The sequence below is a fragment of the Scomber japonicus genome, chromosome 3, assembly GCF_027409825.1.
Source record: "Scomber japonicus isolate fScoJap1 chromosome 3, fScoJap1.pri, whole genome shotgun sequence".
NCBI classification, from domain to species: Eukaryota; Metazoa; Chordata; class Actinopteri; order Scombriformes; family Scombridae; genus Scomber; species Scomber japonicus.
In genome coordinates, this window is record NC_070580.1 from 19,261,594 (window position 1) to 19,278,412 (window position 16,819).

General features: G+C 37.8%; 1 protein-coding gene across 3 annotated transcripts; it reads right to left on the reverse strand.

The window, feature by feature from the left end:
- Positions 1–686: 686 nt before the first annotated feature.
- On the reverse strand, positions 687–15,927 carry LOC128355567 (S-adenosylhomocysteine hydrolase-like protein 1). Of its 3 annotated transcripts, none has more exons than XM_053315866.1 (18): positions 15,829–15,927; positions 15,435–15,646; positions 11,746–11,857; positions 11,361–11,504; positions 10,714–10,814; positions 10,294–10,396; positions 8,134–8,228; positions 7,816–7,922; positions 7,593–7,709; positions 6,688–6,751; positions 6,410–6,498; positions 6,062–6,132; positions 5,818–5,912; positions 5,557–5,655; positions 5,321–5,389; positions 4,619–4,697; positions 3,914–4,034; positions 687–3,604 (listed from the first exon to the last, which is right to left on the reverse strand). In XM_053315866.1, the coding sequence occupies exons 2-18, from the start codon at positions 15,612–15,614 to the stop codon at positions 3,598–3,600; spliced, it is 1,653 nt and encodes a 550-aa protein (XP_053171841.1). In that variant the 5' UTR covers positions 15,615–15,646; positions 15,829–15,927; the 3' UTR covers positions 687–3,597. The 3 variants fall into 3 exon arrangements, with proteins under 3 accessions (XP_053171841.1, XP_053171842.1, XP_053171840.1); XM_053315867.1 differs by having other exon boundaries at positions 15,779–15,905; XM_053315865.1 differs by having other exon boundaries at positions 15,435–15,923.
- Positions 15,928–16,819: the final 892 nt, after the last annotated feature.

Genomic DNA, 16,819 nt, shown 5'->3' on the forward strand with positions numbered 1-16,819 from the left:
GTGGTGGAAGTATTCTAACAAAAAGACAGACGTCATCTCTAAAAATCTACTTGATTTGACTCATTTGGATATTAGTCTCAGATGAACTTTTAAATACATTTTTGCACAGAGGGAGGCTTGTGGATTTTGGCCCCCATCTCTTCTATTGAAAGTGCATTATGAAGGGATCTTCTAGTGGTCAGTATGATAGGGGGAGTGATTATAACAAGAAACCTGTCTTTGCTCATTAAGGCCCCCCCTGACAGCCTTGAAAAATTAGCCTATCTGAACCCATCCTTTAAACCCCAATTCCTCTCCTTTCTCTGTTCATTGTGTACATTACTACTCCTTTACATGGACTTGGTTTACTGTGTGACAATTAAGTAAACACAATTTAATTTAGGTATAGGCACCATGTAAGCTCAACAATCAGGTAGTATTTCACAAGGCATCAATATCAGGTAATAAAACAGGACCTCACCGTATAGTTAATGTTGTACTTTAATAGTGAATATTCCTAAATGTTATAATTGGTCAAATATACGCAAACCAATTACCAATTGTGAATCTTGGGGTCCTCTTGGGGGTCTGAGACTTTAGGGCAGTTCCCAAAGTTCCCTGAATGGTTCCCCGAATGACTTCATGTATACATTTACTCGACAGGTACGCTCTAATGTCTGTGAAATAATGTATCAGCACCATTTTTCAAATTGAAACAGCAGTTTATTAAAGGGAAGTGTGCACAAAACTTTAACAGGTTGTATACCGCTGTTATTGTGTTCCTCAAACTAAACTACAGTTACAGTGTTGAAAATATAGGCCTACTTTATAGCTAATACATAATTTACAGAACCATGTCCCCACGTGAAAAAACTTCAAACCAGCAACAGTGTACAACTGTCAAATCACAGTGGTATAATAGTTGAATTTGACGAGAGTCAAGCTATTTGCTCCAGTAATAACACATTCATTTGTCTCTACAATAGTTAAAACAAGGGTAAAATGTCCATTGTTGTTACAGGAAAAGGAATCCATTATAAAAGGCATTTTCAAGTGCCATTATGAAAGATCGCTGTGAGTAATTTTGAGCCATGATTACCAGAAACAAAAGACCGAGCAAAAAATACATTAAAACCAATGTAAAAAGTAAATAAATGCAACAAAATATAAAATGTTGCTTACTAATGTCTAAAACTACAATAATGCATATTTGAGTAATGCAAAACACTGATTTAACAACTCTCCCAACATTTTAGAGGTCAGATACTTTTGACAGAAAAAAAATGAGTGTGTTGGTGCATAGCTATTATTGTATATTGCAGAATAACAACCATATTGGGCATTATCATACTTCGAGAGTAACACAGTTGTACGTGTGAATATAAATTACTAAGTGAGTCACAAGGCACCGTCAACTGACCAGTAACCATGGTTACAGCACTCATCTTTCTGGAAATGTCCTCACTCAAATACCCGTGGCTCTAATGCCCTTATAGCTGTGAGTGCAAAGATGAAAGCACTTCAGAGTCACCCGTAGTGGGGTACTATTCAATAAACAGCATGAGTAAGTGATAAAAGACCAACATGTTCAAACTAAACTGAAAATACTTCACAAATTAAATATATGAATCGCTCATAACTCTGGGGATGAAAGTTTTATGAAAGGTGAAGTTGGAGGATACCAAATGAAAACATGAGAAGCATTATCTGAACATATCAAGGTGCCAGCAGTTACAGCAATACTGTCAACTGTGTGGAGTAAGATCAACCCACCAGGGTGTAAGACAACATGTTCAAATGTGTTGAGGAGCTTTCAGTTCAGCAAGACACAACTACTTGCACACCATCTGGTTTGAATTTTAAAAAAGTCTTACCATCAGTCAACTAAGTCATTCAAAGTGGCCCTTAATTAAAAATAATATTACAATCAAAACAGAGAGAAGTTAAAAGTGGCATAATAAATGAGTGCATTCAACAAGCCTCACAAAATAGTGCTGAAGTAGCTCTAATGAAAATTGTCAGGAGACACAATGATTAAAATAGCAAGAATAAAAGTGCAGAAGATAACACAGAAGGTAAAGCTAACACAACTGCCCTGTTAACTGTGCTGACAACAAAGTGTATCCATGTCGAGGTCCAGAGCGTTTTGAGTTTATTTTTCTGTCATTTTGATCCTTAAAAGAAAAACAGATGACTTCAGATGAGTCCTGACACCAATCTAACAATAAACTCTTCACTAATACCATTATGAAGTTGGCTCATTGGAGGCTGTTGGATATTCAGTACAAACATACTGTATGAAACACTGTAGCATGTGACTATGCTCAGGATACTCTGTACAGAATATACGCAGCTGCAACGGCCATTTTACAGATAACATTAACTTAGAGGTAATCTCGGCACAATGACATGGACACTCAAGTCAGACAGTACAGAGCAGGTTAAAATATATTTACATATTATTTGATTTATCTGTATGCCCTGAGGTGCTGATACTATTCTTACCGGACATCATAACCTCATAAATGGACAATGTTTCAAGAAAATAAACGCTAAGCTCTCTTCTAATGTTAGCTATGATAAGAAAGTGCTGAAGTTCCTCTTTTGCCCAGATCAGCTGAATGTCAGCAGAAATGTGGTTGATACTACAGACGTCAGGACATTTTAATATTAATTATTTTTTATCTAGTCGATGGAATGTATTAAGTGAGTGCTGCTGCATCAAAACAAAGAAAACTTTAAAACTGCATTTAGGCCACTGAGGGGCAGAAACACTCCGAAACAAACTCACAGAGACACAGCATTAATTTACAGTCAGCCTATCAGGATCTTATGGCTCTTCTGTAAGCAAACGATTGCCTGCATAGACGTCCAGCAGATACATTATTAGTCATATTTCTGACCACCTGACAAATTTTAGTTAAATATTCACTGATTAACTTAGCTCTGGTTTGGTCCACCTGCTCCAAGGAACAACTTGCAGCTTGACTTGTTCACCAACTTGTGGTTTACATCAGCTCCATGTTGGTTTTATTCTAAGCTGGACTTATCTGGGGTTTTTTTTTTTTCTGGAAATGGCTGCTAACAGTTGTATACAAACAATGAGCTAAACGAGGCTAAAAAGCTCAGCAAGCTTCAGAGGTTTGAGGGTTCAGCATTACACACAAGCCTTTAACATTACACATTACATTTGATACAATGTTTGTATCAATATATCTCTTAATACAGGTTTAACTGAATTCATAACCATTAACATTTGACAACTCTAACTATTCCCCCTCACAGTTATTTGGCACAATGTTATGAAACATTATTCAATATCTATATAAACTTTAAAACAATCTAAATAGCCAGCAGGTGTGAAAACATATGCACCAGAAAATAAAAATGTCAGCAGATGTAAGTGCTGTAGTTACACAGACTTTTTCAAAGTCAGCTGAGTGCTGTGCAAGTGAAGCAAAACTTGCTATGGCCAATAAAATACAACTAAATATAAGCTGTGCATCCTGTGAAGATTAGAAAATACAATATATACATAAACTTTTCTTTTTGTCTTAGAGATAATTAATGTTGAGTACTGTCCACATGTAGGTGTGCTGAGGTGAGGCTCCTTGCAGACTAATACCTGTGAACACAAAAACAAATTCAGTTGAGAAAGACATAATAGAAAAATCTGAACAGTATGCTTTTGTCCATGCGAGCTATTTATCAATTACAAAACATTGAACAATCATTAGTTACAGCTACTCAAATATGTGAATTTATTTCCTTTCCTCTTTAATCAGACTGATAAAACAAGCATTATAAGATATGACTGAAACAATTAATTAATTATTCAATAAAAAAAATCCATAAAATAGTTTAAATGGCACATAGTTAGTGCAGCACAATTCTATATTGATGAAATTTGTATTCAGGATTTCGAGACTTGTACCTGTAGTAGTTGGGTTTAAAAGGACCATTCTTGTTTAGGCCCAGGTATTTTGCCTGCTCATCGCTGAGTTCTGTCAGGTGGGCATCAAAAGTAGCCAGATGCAGGCTGGCGACATATTCATCTGAAATAAACAGATTTATTTTTAGAAAAAATAGGCTTAATAGAGGAAAAATACTTATGTCTGCAAGGTAAAGCTGTACTGAGATGTTGAAGCCTGACTTAGATCATAAGTTACAGCATTAGCAACACCAGAGGGCAGGAGTTAGTTCAGAGGAAAAGATACAGTTATATCTTTCATCTCAATTTGTTCACATGATTATATGTTTTTTTCAATTTCTTCCATTAAGAGGAAAAGAACTGTGTAAGAAGGAAATGGAAATAAGGAGAGAGAACTGGAAAAAAAGAAAATTCTGCTGTATGGATGACTATAAATGAGATTATGTCTATGTATGGTTTGCATCTCCCTTACGGAGTTCTTGTACTGCATTGTATGTCTAGAAGACATTATACAGGATGTAATGTGTGGAAGGAATTGTGTATTTTAATATCAATAAAAAGATTTACAGAGAATTACAGAAAAAGAAAAAAAAACAACTTTTCACCTCAAAGCACTCCAGTGCTACAACACTGCCATGAGTAATGCTGCTTGTAATATTTGAATACTTTAAACATTATGGATCATGTAAAGTGTTTATATATCCTCACCCATCTTCTTGGGAAGCAGGTAAACATCCTGCTTGTATCGTCCTTCAGGGGCATTGTACAGCTCTATAAGGGCCAAGGCCTGAAAACAAGCACAAATTAATAATACAGTTAATAATAATTTCTGCACTTTATGAATTGCATGTATAAGAATAAATGTACCTATGAACTGATTTCAGTGAGATAATAACACATTTATAAAGAGAAGCAGCTCTGTACTGTATGCTATGACAAGTCATTATTTCCTCCACTGGCAGAATTTTTGAAACAAGCTCAACTTGGATACTTTCTGTGTCTTTCCAATGTTTTATTATTACTGATGACATTTCCAGGTCAGGGCATGTACTTAACTTCCAGGGTGGCCAAATAATTAGAGCAAATGGAAAAGTACATGGTGAACTCATTGCTATCTGCAGTGGACTGCAGCACTTCTACTGTGTGTCATTAGCTGCTGTACAGCTTATTAAAGGCTGTTCGGTAATTGAAGCAGAAATTTCTGCCTATCTTCTAAATGCAGGGGACCGGAGCACACCCCTTCATTCACGGCCTTTGTGGTGGTCAAAGTCAAAAGTCTAAGTCTACTTTGACTCTGATGAAGACACAGTAGTGTCAAGTCTGTTTGCACAATTAAAGGCTGTGAATGAATCGGTGTGCTCCAGTCCTATTTTGTTCTCTGGAAGTCTGTTCAGTGGTATCAAATGTTACCTGAGTAGTGGCTGTGATGGACAGGACAAAGGTAGGGACAGTGGAGCAGCTGAGGTTCAGGAGACGTCCCTACAGAATCAAACAATATTTTATCAAGAACAAAGAAAGAAATCACATATACTGTTCCAACATAATCAAACTTTTCATATTAACATAAGACGTTTTGAGGTGAGATTACATGCACAACATCTGTATTTATTGCATATTATTTCAGGTGTACAGATGTAGCCACTTACCTCAGCCAGAAGGATAACTCTCTTGCCATCAGGCCAAATGACGTGATCCACCTGAGAGCGCACTCTCTCCCAGGTGAGCTCAGGGGTCCGAAGACTTGCCTGGAAGAGATGAGAATTTCAGTCAGTTTCACACATTCTTTGTAATAGTTCAACAGATTATGATTGGCTTGATCCTAAAGTCATCGCACAGGGCGTCTCAAATATTAACTAAGCTAGTAGGACAAATGTAACATTGAATTCTCTCATTGTACAGTAGTTTACCACATCAATCTCTGTATTGGAGTGACCCATGTTGCAGACAATAGATCCATTTTTCATTCGGTCCAGCTGGTCTCTGCACACCACATTCTTGTTCCCTACAGGAAGACACAATAATCCACCATCAGCAAACATAATCTGTATCCATACAAGATGCAATAAGCAAAGAGCACCAGGGACAGCTATAAAATATGTAATCCTATATCAGTGCATCCCTTCGAGTGGTTCCAGCAACATGTGTAGTTACCAGTGCACGTGATGATGACATCGACCTGGCGAATGACTTCATTTAGCTTCACAACCCTGAATCCGTCCATGCTGTTCACAAACAAGAGAAAGAAGAGGTTAAGTCTCCAGCCTCATCGGGACAAGGACAAAGACAAAATTACAATTTATTGACAAGCAAGTCAATTCAACTGAAGGCCAAGCTCCATGCTGTGATGCTACAGAGCAGTTAAAATTAAGCTATCTAATAATATTTTGTTAAATAAATAATAAAACACAATTGTCAAACAAGCTTGAGTGACTGTGCAATGTTATCGGTTATGTTTTTTTCCGGTTCATCCCAGATCATCCCAGTTCTTTTTTTCCTCACCAGGCCTGCAGGGCACAAATGGGATCAATCTCTGTAATATAGACAATGGATCCCAGAGCTTTCAGAGCAGCACAACAACCTTTTCCAACCTGCAAAGACAAGATATTACACTGTATGACTTGCAGTTACATGTGCTGATTACCTTTAATTTAATAAAATATTTCTATTTTTAATATATATCATTCAGCACTGCAGTGTATCATCTTTAATATTTTCACAGCTATATGCTTAAGAAAAATATTACATGTGGTATGTTAATGTTAAAAGAAGTATCTCACCTCGCCGTACCCACATACCACCACCTGTTTGCCTCCGAACATAACATCTGTGGTTCTCTTCAAGCTAGAGAGATTTGAGACATACAATTAGCACATTTAGTAGAAGTGAAAAACTGCCAATCTGTATCTGTGAGAGCAGCTCTTTGAATTCAATAAATATTCATGAACAATACTTCAAGTGTTATGATTCATGATAGAACACCTGCTTTAAGACAACCATGTACCTTGCAGATAATTAAATCAGTTGGAAAAACAATAAGTTTAGTGTAGTGGGGGTGTAAAAACCACTGAGCCGACACCGAGCTGTGTCGACATTGTTACTGAGTACTAAACTGTTCATGTGCTGCCTTGGTGATAGTTAACAGCAGGGTAGTTCTTGTCCTCCGGCTGTGTAGCTGAATGTTGATCAGAGTCCAGACAGTTTGCATAAACACAGTAGAGCAGTAATACAAGGCCAACAGCACTTTAACAGCTACTGAGGTTATATAAGGCTTTGGTCTTTATGCACCAGGTGTCTACCGTATGCTTGCTGAATTATAAAATTGCAAAAATTACATAATTAAGTAACTACAAGTCAAATGAATAAACTTGAATAACTGGATGTGTTGATGAGCTCATGTCAGACTGACAGAATTTAGGCTGTGAAGCCAAATTCAGAGCTGAGCCAATCTTTTGCAGTTGGAGAGTGTAGACAGGCATGCTAAGAATTTAATTTTGGTAGTGTATTAAACTCACAGATTTCAAACAAGGTACAAGCAAGGACCCTTTAAGATGTACTTTATTTCTTCAAATGTTTAATGTCACTTTAAAGCTGTCCAATAAACAATCTGTACAAGTGTATGAGTTAGACTTTTTTGCTGTTCAGCCTTCCAATTACCAAATACCTCAAACCCAAACTAACTCACCCGTCCAAGATCGACTCTCTGCAGCAGTACAGGTTGTCAAACTTCTGCTTTGTCACGGAGTCATTTACATTCATAGCTGGTACGCACAGTTTTCCAGCTTTAGAGAGCTGATACAACCTAGAAAGGGAAGGCAGAAACTTTTCACTTCATGTCGGGGTGTCTTGCTATGGGTTTATGACTACATAAATTACAGGAAGAGCACATCTATTAAACAGTAAATCACCTGTGAACCCCAGTGACACTCTCCTCCACAATGCCCCTGATCTTCTTGAATACATTTGGGTATTTCTTGTACATCCAGTGTGTCAAGTCTCCTCCATCATCAAGGATCTAACAAGTGAAAGGAAAAGAAACAGTGCGATATTTGAGTGTGTAACGTATGTAATACAAGACAAATATTTCCGTGTAACTTTAATCGAAACAAATTTAAAGGAACGCTGCTTTTCTGGTCATATATATCATTCATGAATCACACTCTTAAGGGCACCCTGCAGCAGTGGATTGCCCCTTCAAAGATAAAAAGTTAAACTTTTAAACATACCATGTTGGGCTGCCATCCCTCAGTGTTGACACAGCGGTCAATACACCACCAGAAGTCATCCTCAGACTCGCCCTTCCAGGCAAACACAGCCACACCTGAAACATAAAACATGGGCAATATCTTCAACAATTGTACATGAACAATTGCATGATTGTGTGTCGTCTTGTTCAATCAGTCAATAAAGATAAACGCGACCTTTCATCTCGAAAAGCAGAGACCGGAGAGACAATACCAGAGTTTATATGCCATTAAAGAAACACTTTTGGTTAGGCCTGCACAATTCGGGAAAAAATATGGATCACAATTTTTTAGCTTAGAATTGATATCACGATTCTCTGCCACAATTTTTTTCTCACAAAGTGAAATGTTAATTGTATACATGAATGAACCATTACAAAACAAAACAAATCAATCATCAATTGGCCATTTAAGTACAGTATCAAAAACAATGATTTCTTAAGGATATATAGCACACTCTTTAATTCAAGACCAAGTTATAAATCATCTACTTTATCATAGAAACCCTTTTATGGTCGCTTCCTAGGATTTAAGGTAAAACAAGGTGGAAACAGCTGAGAAAACAAGATTATATTTCATCACTAACCATTGCTGCTCTTTTCTAAATTAAATGGAAAAACTTACAGGCATTAATAAGGCATACTGTGTTCTGTATAACCACAATGGGGGTCGGAGGTATAAATGTTCAGAAATGGTTTATATTTTATTTTAGCATCTTATGGGCTTCAGAAAATAGTTGTTACATTATAAAAACTCAAACTGTCCATCAGACCGTTGCAGTGACACAGAGAGGATTTTTATTTTTTATTTATATTTATTGCTCTTGCCTTGATGACAACATCCAGTCTCAGAATATGAGAAAACTCAATAAAAGGTCCGAAAACTTTCCAAACTATTTACTTGCGGGCGCTCACTGCTCCACGAGTGAAACACGTAAAAGGCGCTTTGTCATAGGATAAGGGAGAAGCCCTGAGCTCTGTGCTTGGGAGCGCTTTAAAACTCACAGAGGAAAGTAGTAGCGTTTGTGACGCAGCCGGCTCGTGAAATTAAATGAGAATCGACATCTTAAAAAAAAAATTAAATCGCATATAGGGGGGAATCAAGATTGCGATTTTATCATGATTAATCGTGCAGGCCTACTTTCTATGACAGTGAATGAGGCCATCTGTACTGTGATAACAAATTGTTTAACAAATTGGTCTGGCTAAGAGTTTTAAACACTATTAATATCATGTCTGTTTAAGTGACAACTGCACTTTACTGAGCCCTCTAGTTTAATGAAAATGTTTTCTTTAAACAGCTCAACATGCAGTAGACTGTGTACTACAGACAATAACCCACCAACCCCCTAGTAATGTGTTATCTGCACTCTGTGACTCATAAATCTCTAGTAACCCCATCAACTTGTCAGATAATGAAAGGCCTACTGTGGAAATATAGTACATGCTTAAACCATCACATAGCAACCACAGATAAATGTCTCGAGTATTGCTGTTCCTTCACTAAATGTCAAATCTTAGATGTTCAAGTTCTTTAACATTTCCCATCAGTATCCCTGTTTTCTTCTGTTCACATCAAAAAGCACATCATAAGAAAACACCCTGTGCTTATCATATGATCTAATTAAAATATAATACCAGGTCCTGTAAAGTATTATATGATACATTTGTACACCTCAATGTTAATAAATGGAAACTGGACCCTTTTTTCCATCATTTTGTGTCTAAGTGACTAATGGGGACAACAACTTTTACGACTGGTCTAGTATTGAGCGAGAGAGCTGCAGCCAGCAGCCAGCAACCAACAAAAAGGCTGCATGTAATCCTCTGTAGCAATAGCACCCTGTCAATTTACATCCACTAAAAGTACTTGTTTTTGATTGTTGATTGTTATTAGTGTCTGACAGCATTATATTGCTGCGTGTTTCACAGCTGCCAGCTGAAAAGCTCTTGCTCAATACTGTATCAATTTCAAAAATTGTTGTCCTCATTACTCACTTAGAAGCAAGGGTATGAAACAATGTTCGTTACCTATATTCAACATCGCAAAATTCCCTATATTTAATCAGCAACCTTTATGGGATCTCAGGTGAAGAGAGTCATAGTGTTTGAGCTCCAAATGTAAATGTCCTCTGATGCTTACCTAACTCCGACAGAGCAGCAGCCACCTCGTTCTGTGTAGAGTAGATGTTACATGCAGTCCAGCGGCACTGAGCCCCGAGAGCCACCAGAGTCTCAATCAGCACCTGAAAACACAGAGTAAAAACATTTTATGTGTATTTTATGATTCAATAACAGCTCACTATTACACCTGTCACTATTATTTGACTCAGTGCGATGAGCTGTTCAAGGACACAGACTATTGTGTATTTTGAGGACATAACTTTAGCGTACTTTAATTATTTCAGACTTGGTTTAAAGAGACAAGAAACCTCAGTTGTCTTTGAGAGTACATAGTGCAGAAGCTGTGATTAAAATTGACCTAAAATCCTATCCTGATTAACAGGCACTATCAAACTGCAGCCTTAGGGCGTTGAAGCACAATGTCAGAGAGCTATCTTACTGCCGTCTGTGCAGTGATGTGAGTGCAGCCCACAATTTTGGCACCTGCGAGTGGTTTCTCACTCTGGGCTCTCTTCCTGAGTGAGATCAGAGCAGACATATCTGAAAAAAAACAGAACATTAAAAAAAAAACATGAGTGGGAGAGAGAGCCGTGCAGATGATACAAAAAAAGAGATGATCAATTCTTTACAAACCCACAACTCCTTTTCTTCTTCTTCTTTGTGACAACACTAAGGTATTTAGCTTTTCTTTATAACAGGTATGTTTTACAAAGGCCATTCTTCTAAATATTGTGATGGTATGGTGTCATTTGTGCTCTTGTTTTGAGCCTTACTTAGGTCAAAAGAAATATGGCAGATCAGCAAAATCTGGAAGGCCGCTGGCAAAAAACGCAGTAACCAAATAATAAACACTGTAGATATTTAAAGTTATTTATTAAAGTCTGCTAGACCTTTCCTCTCTCCTTCACTGTCTGATTTCTGCTCTTTCTCAGATTCATTTATAAATCTCATGTATGTTATGTACAGCTGCATAAAGCATCAAAAACATGTTATTTATATGTAATAAATACATATTTGCTTCAAATGTGTGTAATTAATTAGAACCCATTCAAATACAATGAGGTGACTGACCCCTCTGAGTCTTACCTTGCTCTGCTATCTCAATCTCACGTCTCCCAAACTCAGCTTGTTTGATGTTCTTGACACAGAAGTCGCTGCTACCCTTGGAGTTGACCTGTGTTTTGTCCCTTGGTGACGTCTCATCATCAGAGCTGTCCGTATAGGATGCAGCTGTAAAGGAAACACGGGTTTTGAAAGAACTCACCCAATTGAGGATGCAAATTGTGGGGAGTAAACAGAAAATGTAAGCCTGAACAAATACACATCATTTATTTTCAAGACTTATAAACCTTTCTAGGGAACTAAAATGGGATGAGAACACATTAATTGGCAAATACAAATTAAAATACATTTCTTAAAGGATTTTCTATAGAAAAGTTAAACACTGGTGCACACATTAGTTCCTCCTTACCGGAGCTGTAGCTGTCTGTGGACGACTGGGAGATGGAGCGGGACAGGGAGCGACGGCCTGCCTTGGTGGGGAACCTGCTGAACTCCTGCTTTTCCTCCACAAACTGAATTTGCTGATACAAACAAAAGTCATATTACACATTGTAAGTTCAATGCTTCCACTGACGGTTTGAACTGAAGCTATTTCAAATGGATTACCACTCTAACCATAGATGTAATGCTACAGTGCAAACAGTTATACTACTGTGTGTACTGCAAAGAGCTGAGCACAGAGCACACTTAAAGCCCTTTGGCAAAAAAATGGGGGTGGGACCATTTTTATTTTTGTCCCGCTGAAGTCTTGTTTATTTGTTTTAGCCTTGAAAGGATTTAGATTGAGTGGAATGAAGAAAAATGTAGCTACATACTAAAAACAACACGATCATCCCTCTCAAACTAGTAAGCTCATTTTCTTGTGTTGCCAAAAATAGACATCCGAGTGCTGCGCAACCAATATTGCGCCATCAAGATGGACGTTCTAAGTTAAGCTGTCTGAGACAAATTTTAGTTTTGATGGTCCCGTGTGACTCATTGTAACGTGTCTGTGGATATTCCCAAACTTCGCTGAGGCCTTGTTGCTACTGAAAAACCTCTACACTGATACAGTCACAAAAATGTGAGCCTCTGATGGACGATCAAATCACAGGGCAGAAAAGTGGGTCCACACTTAACCTATTTAGTACATGCACAGCTCTGCAGCTTGAAATCAGTTTCTAATTTAGTGTGTTTAACAAACTTTATTTCATTAAGAATTAGACATAGTAATTATCTGTGAAATGTGTGCCTGTCTGAAATGTAACTATTTATTAACTTCCACAGCTGTTGACTGACCTGCCCACTGTGAGAGCTACCACTGCTGGCTTTGCTACGTCACATCTGGTCAAATATCCACAGCTGCCAGTTTTTCACATTGATTTCAGCTTGTTGCAGTTTGCAGCCCGTATTTAGACACACATGAATATGATATGTGTCTGAACACATTTGTCTATCTTTATGCCCGGTCAGTGAACTTTTTATAGAACCAGTAAAACCAGAGGATTTTTGTTGACGCGGATTTTGCCTGCATCAAAGCAACATGAGATAGTGGGAAAAATAATCTTGGAGCTGTAACACCATCTTCTCTCGAGCCAACCGGTGAGTACAGGTATGAAGAAGTGAACCAGGAGATCTGCACACCTCAGCAATCACAGGAATGTTTTCTTTACCTGGCAGCAAATTTGGAACAAAGTTGTTTTTTTAATATAAAGCCAAAAAAATAAAGTGTGTAAGATTTATAGTCAGTATAGATCAGATCACGAGGAGACTGGATTACAGTTTAATAAATCAGCCTACAGACTATCATCTGAGCCTGACTGGTCACCCAGCCTTCACGTCTGAATGGGAATCAGGCTCTTCACTCTGATCCGTTCAGTCTCTGGTTTCTCAGTTTAAGCCTGGTGCTGAAATCTTCCACATGCCAGAGAAGATAACATGGCAACAAAGAACAATGTGGAGCTGTTTTCTTGAGATTAAGGTGACAAGACACCACATATTTTACCCTGGGCAGGACGGTGGGGGTTTGCAGGGTCCCAAAGCCTGACTTATACTGGAGTTTAGTTACCTTCACATCTGATCATTAAAGAGCTGTGTGAACATATTTATTCACTGAATTACAAAAAAGCTTAAAATTTAACAGAATGAGACACCAGGACGGGGTAATGACACATTTTCAGCTGGTGTGGTCTGTTTTAGTGATTATTTTACACACATTAACTTGATGTTGTTGCCCTTTGCTGAAGTTTACTAAAGTCTAAATGATGCCACATTTAACTCACTTGCTCCGAGACTCGTAGTAGAAATCTGTGACATTAATTTAAGAGAATCTCGTGTTGAAAGAAAACCTTGAAGACATTTTTTCCAATGTGTCCTAAGATATTCTGCTTCATCTTTCCTTCCTGTATTTGTTATTTAATGTGACTAATTTGATGAGAATGACCTTAATCACATCCAAAATCGAAACTTAACTATGATTTCCGTCCTAACTCTGATACATAACCACTTATAAGCTACATCTAACCATCCATACCTAAACATTAACTACAGGATATGAACTTCAAACTAAACAACTGTAATGTAATACCTAAACATGAGCTAATCATTTCAAAATATATGTCTTCTACTGGGCTTTGACCCTGCATCACTCAAGGTACAATCCGCTAACATGGACCCAGCAAAAAGTCCTCTTTCTAGACACAAAATAATCTGTAGCTACATTTGATAGCCATCATCCATTTTCCATCATCTAATACTTCCCTGCAGGATCTCACATATGTAACCAGAAATGTAATTATATTTACAGTAACTGTCTGTAATTCACTCTGGAGACTATATATCATTTTCATCACTTTGCTGTTTGTTACTTTGTGAAAGAGCTGCTGAACATTCTCATCTGTCCTGCCCTTGACCTGCTCCTTGTGTTAAATTGTCCAAAAAGCACACTTCTACCTGATATACATGACTAATTTTATATATAAAAGAAATGCACATACTGTTCTATATGGGACCCATTACATGCACTAATGACTGCTGTACTGTAAACTTCCTCCCGAAAAAGAGAATGAGGATGTGAAACAAAGCCGAGGGCTGAGTGTTCAGATTTGTGGTCACAACTGGGCTGCATGTTTGCTCAATGTAAAAAGACAATGGAATGCATATTTGTCTGAAAGTGGTATTCATTTGTCCACTGCAGCCGCAATGAGGTGTGCAAATACTTGTGATTCTTAAGCCCCAAGAATTCATGGTGCAACTCTTCCTGGTTAACTTGACGCTCCTCTTCTTTTAAAGTGTTACATGGAATAAACCTGTTCTGTTGTGCACTTGGCTTGGATACAGAGAGCAACTGCAGCCATTTAGACAGACAAATCCAAAAAGAACAACTGAACAGAGGAGAGAGAGAGAGAGAGAGAGAGTAAACTTTGGCAATGTATTCCCATGTGGCGATTCATCTCAAATGACCTACTACTTAAAAATTTGGCTCGAGTGAAGTAATTAAAACCACTTTAAGGACACCCTTATTGCATCTTTTGCAGCATACATGTTCATAACATGTAACATTTCTTCAATGCCTAGTTACATCGGTTTTTTGTGACATAACCCTGGTCACACAGGCTTTAATTTCTCTGTCTCGCCCTAAGTGTTAATATGGAGTTAGTGGAGACAAAGCCAGAGCTAAATGAAGAGTTAATATCAGGTTTGCATTCCTCAGGTTGTCAGAAACATCTCAAAAACTCAAAAAAATATATCAGTTTTTCTCTGTGTCCTCTGGATATGATGTGTAAACACTGTTTACACACACACACACACACACACACACACACACACACATATATATATATATATATATATATATATATATATATATATATATATATATATATATATATATATATATATATTAGGTGCTTCAGTTATAACAACATAACATGTTATAACTGAGCCCATGCATCCCTATCTTAACCTGCAGGAAACAGACAAACTGCAGCCCCAAATTAAGTGACAAGCTACAATATATTGATAAAACTATATACTGTCAGATATAAGAGTTATATGACATCCAAAACTCTCACAGTTTATTTACACCTGAATCTCGTCCTGCAGAGACTTGGCTCTTACCTTTTTAACGGGCTTGTGAGTGGGCACAGCGCTGAAAGCGGTCGACAGCTCTCCCATGGTCATCTCGCTGTTCTTGCTTACGGTCATGGCTGAATATTTTTCCGCTACGTTTTCGCTCTCTTTCACCTCTTTACTCGCCTGTTTCACCTCTAACTTCGCCTCCCCGGCCGGTTCTGACATATCGACGGTGGTTGTCAAACGTCAAACGGTACCTGTGGACAGAAAAAACAACCCTTGATCCCCTCTCTTATAGTAATGTCACGTCACAGCTAACGAGATCCTCGCGCTGCTAGCTGGCTGCACGGCAATAAGAGAGACGGAAGAGAGACTTTCAAATGGCGTACATGTAAAACCAGAAATTAAACGCAACAATGAGGTAACTGAGTATGCGTACTCGACTTTAATTTGATTGCAGACAGATATCTGAATATACTCCGTTAACTTGAGTTGCGTGCAGCAGCGTTGTTGCCCCCGCAGGTTCAGCTGTCACCTGGCTGAGTAGCTTTGTGGGCGGTGACCATGGAGACGCAGGCTAAGGGGGCGTGGAATTTATTATGATGCGTTCAGGGTAAATGGGACAATAAATAAAATCAGTGTCGACATCATAGACTGTATGGTCGACATACATCGTATAATTAAGTCAACACTAAGGAATCCTTATTTGTAAGATATTAGTATGCATTAACAACTCACTAACAATTCAAGTAGTGTTTAGCATGCATGCTCACATTTTAGGGTGTGATTAACTGTTTTTTGTGTTTTTTACAATCAGAATACTGATTAAACCTCAGTCAGATTTAGTATGGGACCAAAGCACAACTACTAAGTGTAAACAATTCCCAGGTGTGTATAAATACAACATTAAGCCAGAGGAATCCTCTTTCGGCTCGCATGCGCACTTGTGCTGCTATTGCACTGTAAACACTACAATCACTTTGTCTTATAATGTCTTCTAACAACACAGTGTGGTGCTGGAATTAGATTTATTTTTTTGGCCGCGTATGTGTTATATTCAAATAATATACAAGACACAAGCTTGTCTGACATAGTTCTCACTACATGTGTCAACATCCACTGTTAAATTATTCATTTCACTTGTCTTCTTCATATATTTGATATATCTTTGTCCATAGCACAGTCCATATTTCCAATCAGTTGCAATCAATATTTCGTCTTAAATTCTATCCCATCTTTAAAACTGTTATTACATTCTGTGAATAGATTTTCAATCTTTAAAAAATACCTGAGCAGATTAGTAGGACAGATTCTCACTTGTTCTTTGTCATCAGAGTAGCAATAATTAAACAAATTACAAGTAGGCTACATATCTTTGAAGAAAGATGGGAAAAACGGGGGCGATACCTAACACATAATACTTCTAATGA

Excerpts from the sequence above, each read along its gene's own strand:
- LOC128355567 (XM_053315866.1), bottom strand. The coding sequence starts at position 15,614 with ATGTCAGAACCGGCCGGGGAGGCGAAGTTAGAGGTGAAACAGGCGAGT. Across the intron at positions 10,397-10,713 it reads ACATCACTGCACAGACGGCA|GTGCTGATTGAGACTCTGGT; the intron begins GTAAGATAGCTC and ends CTGTGTTTTCAG. Across the intron at positions 6,499-6,687 it reads TGGTATGTGGGTACGGCGAG|GTTGGAAAAGGTTGTTGTGC; the intron begins GTGAGATACTTC and ends TTGTCTTTGCAG.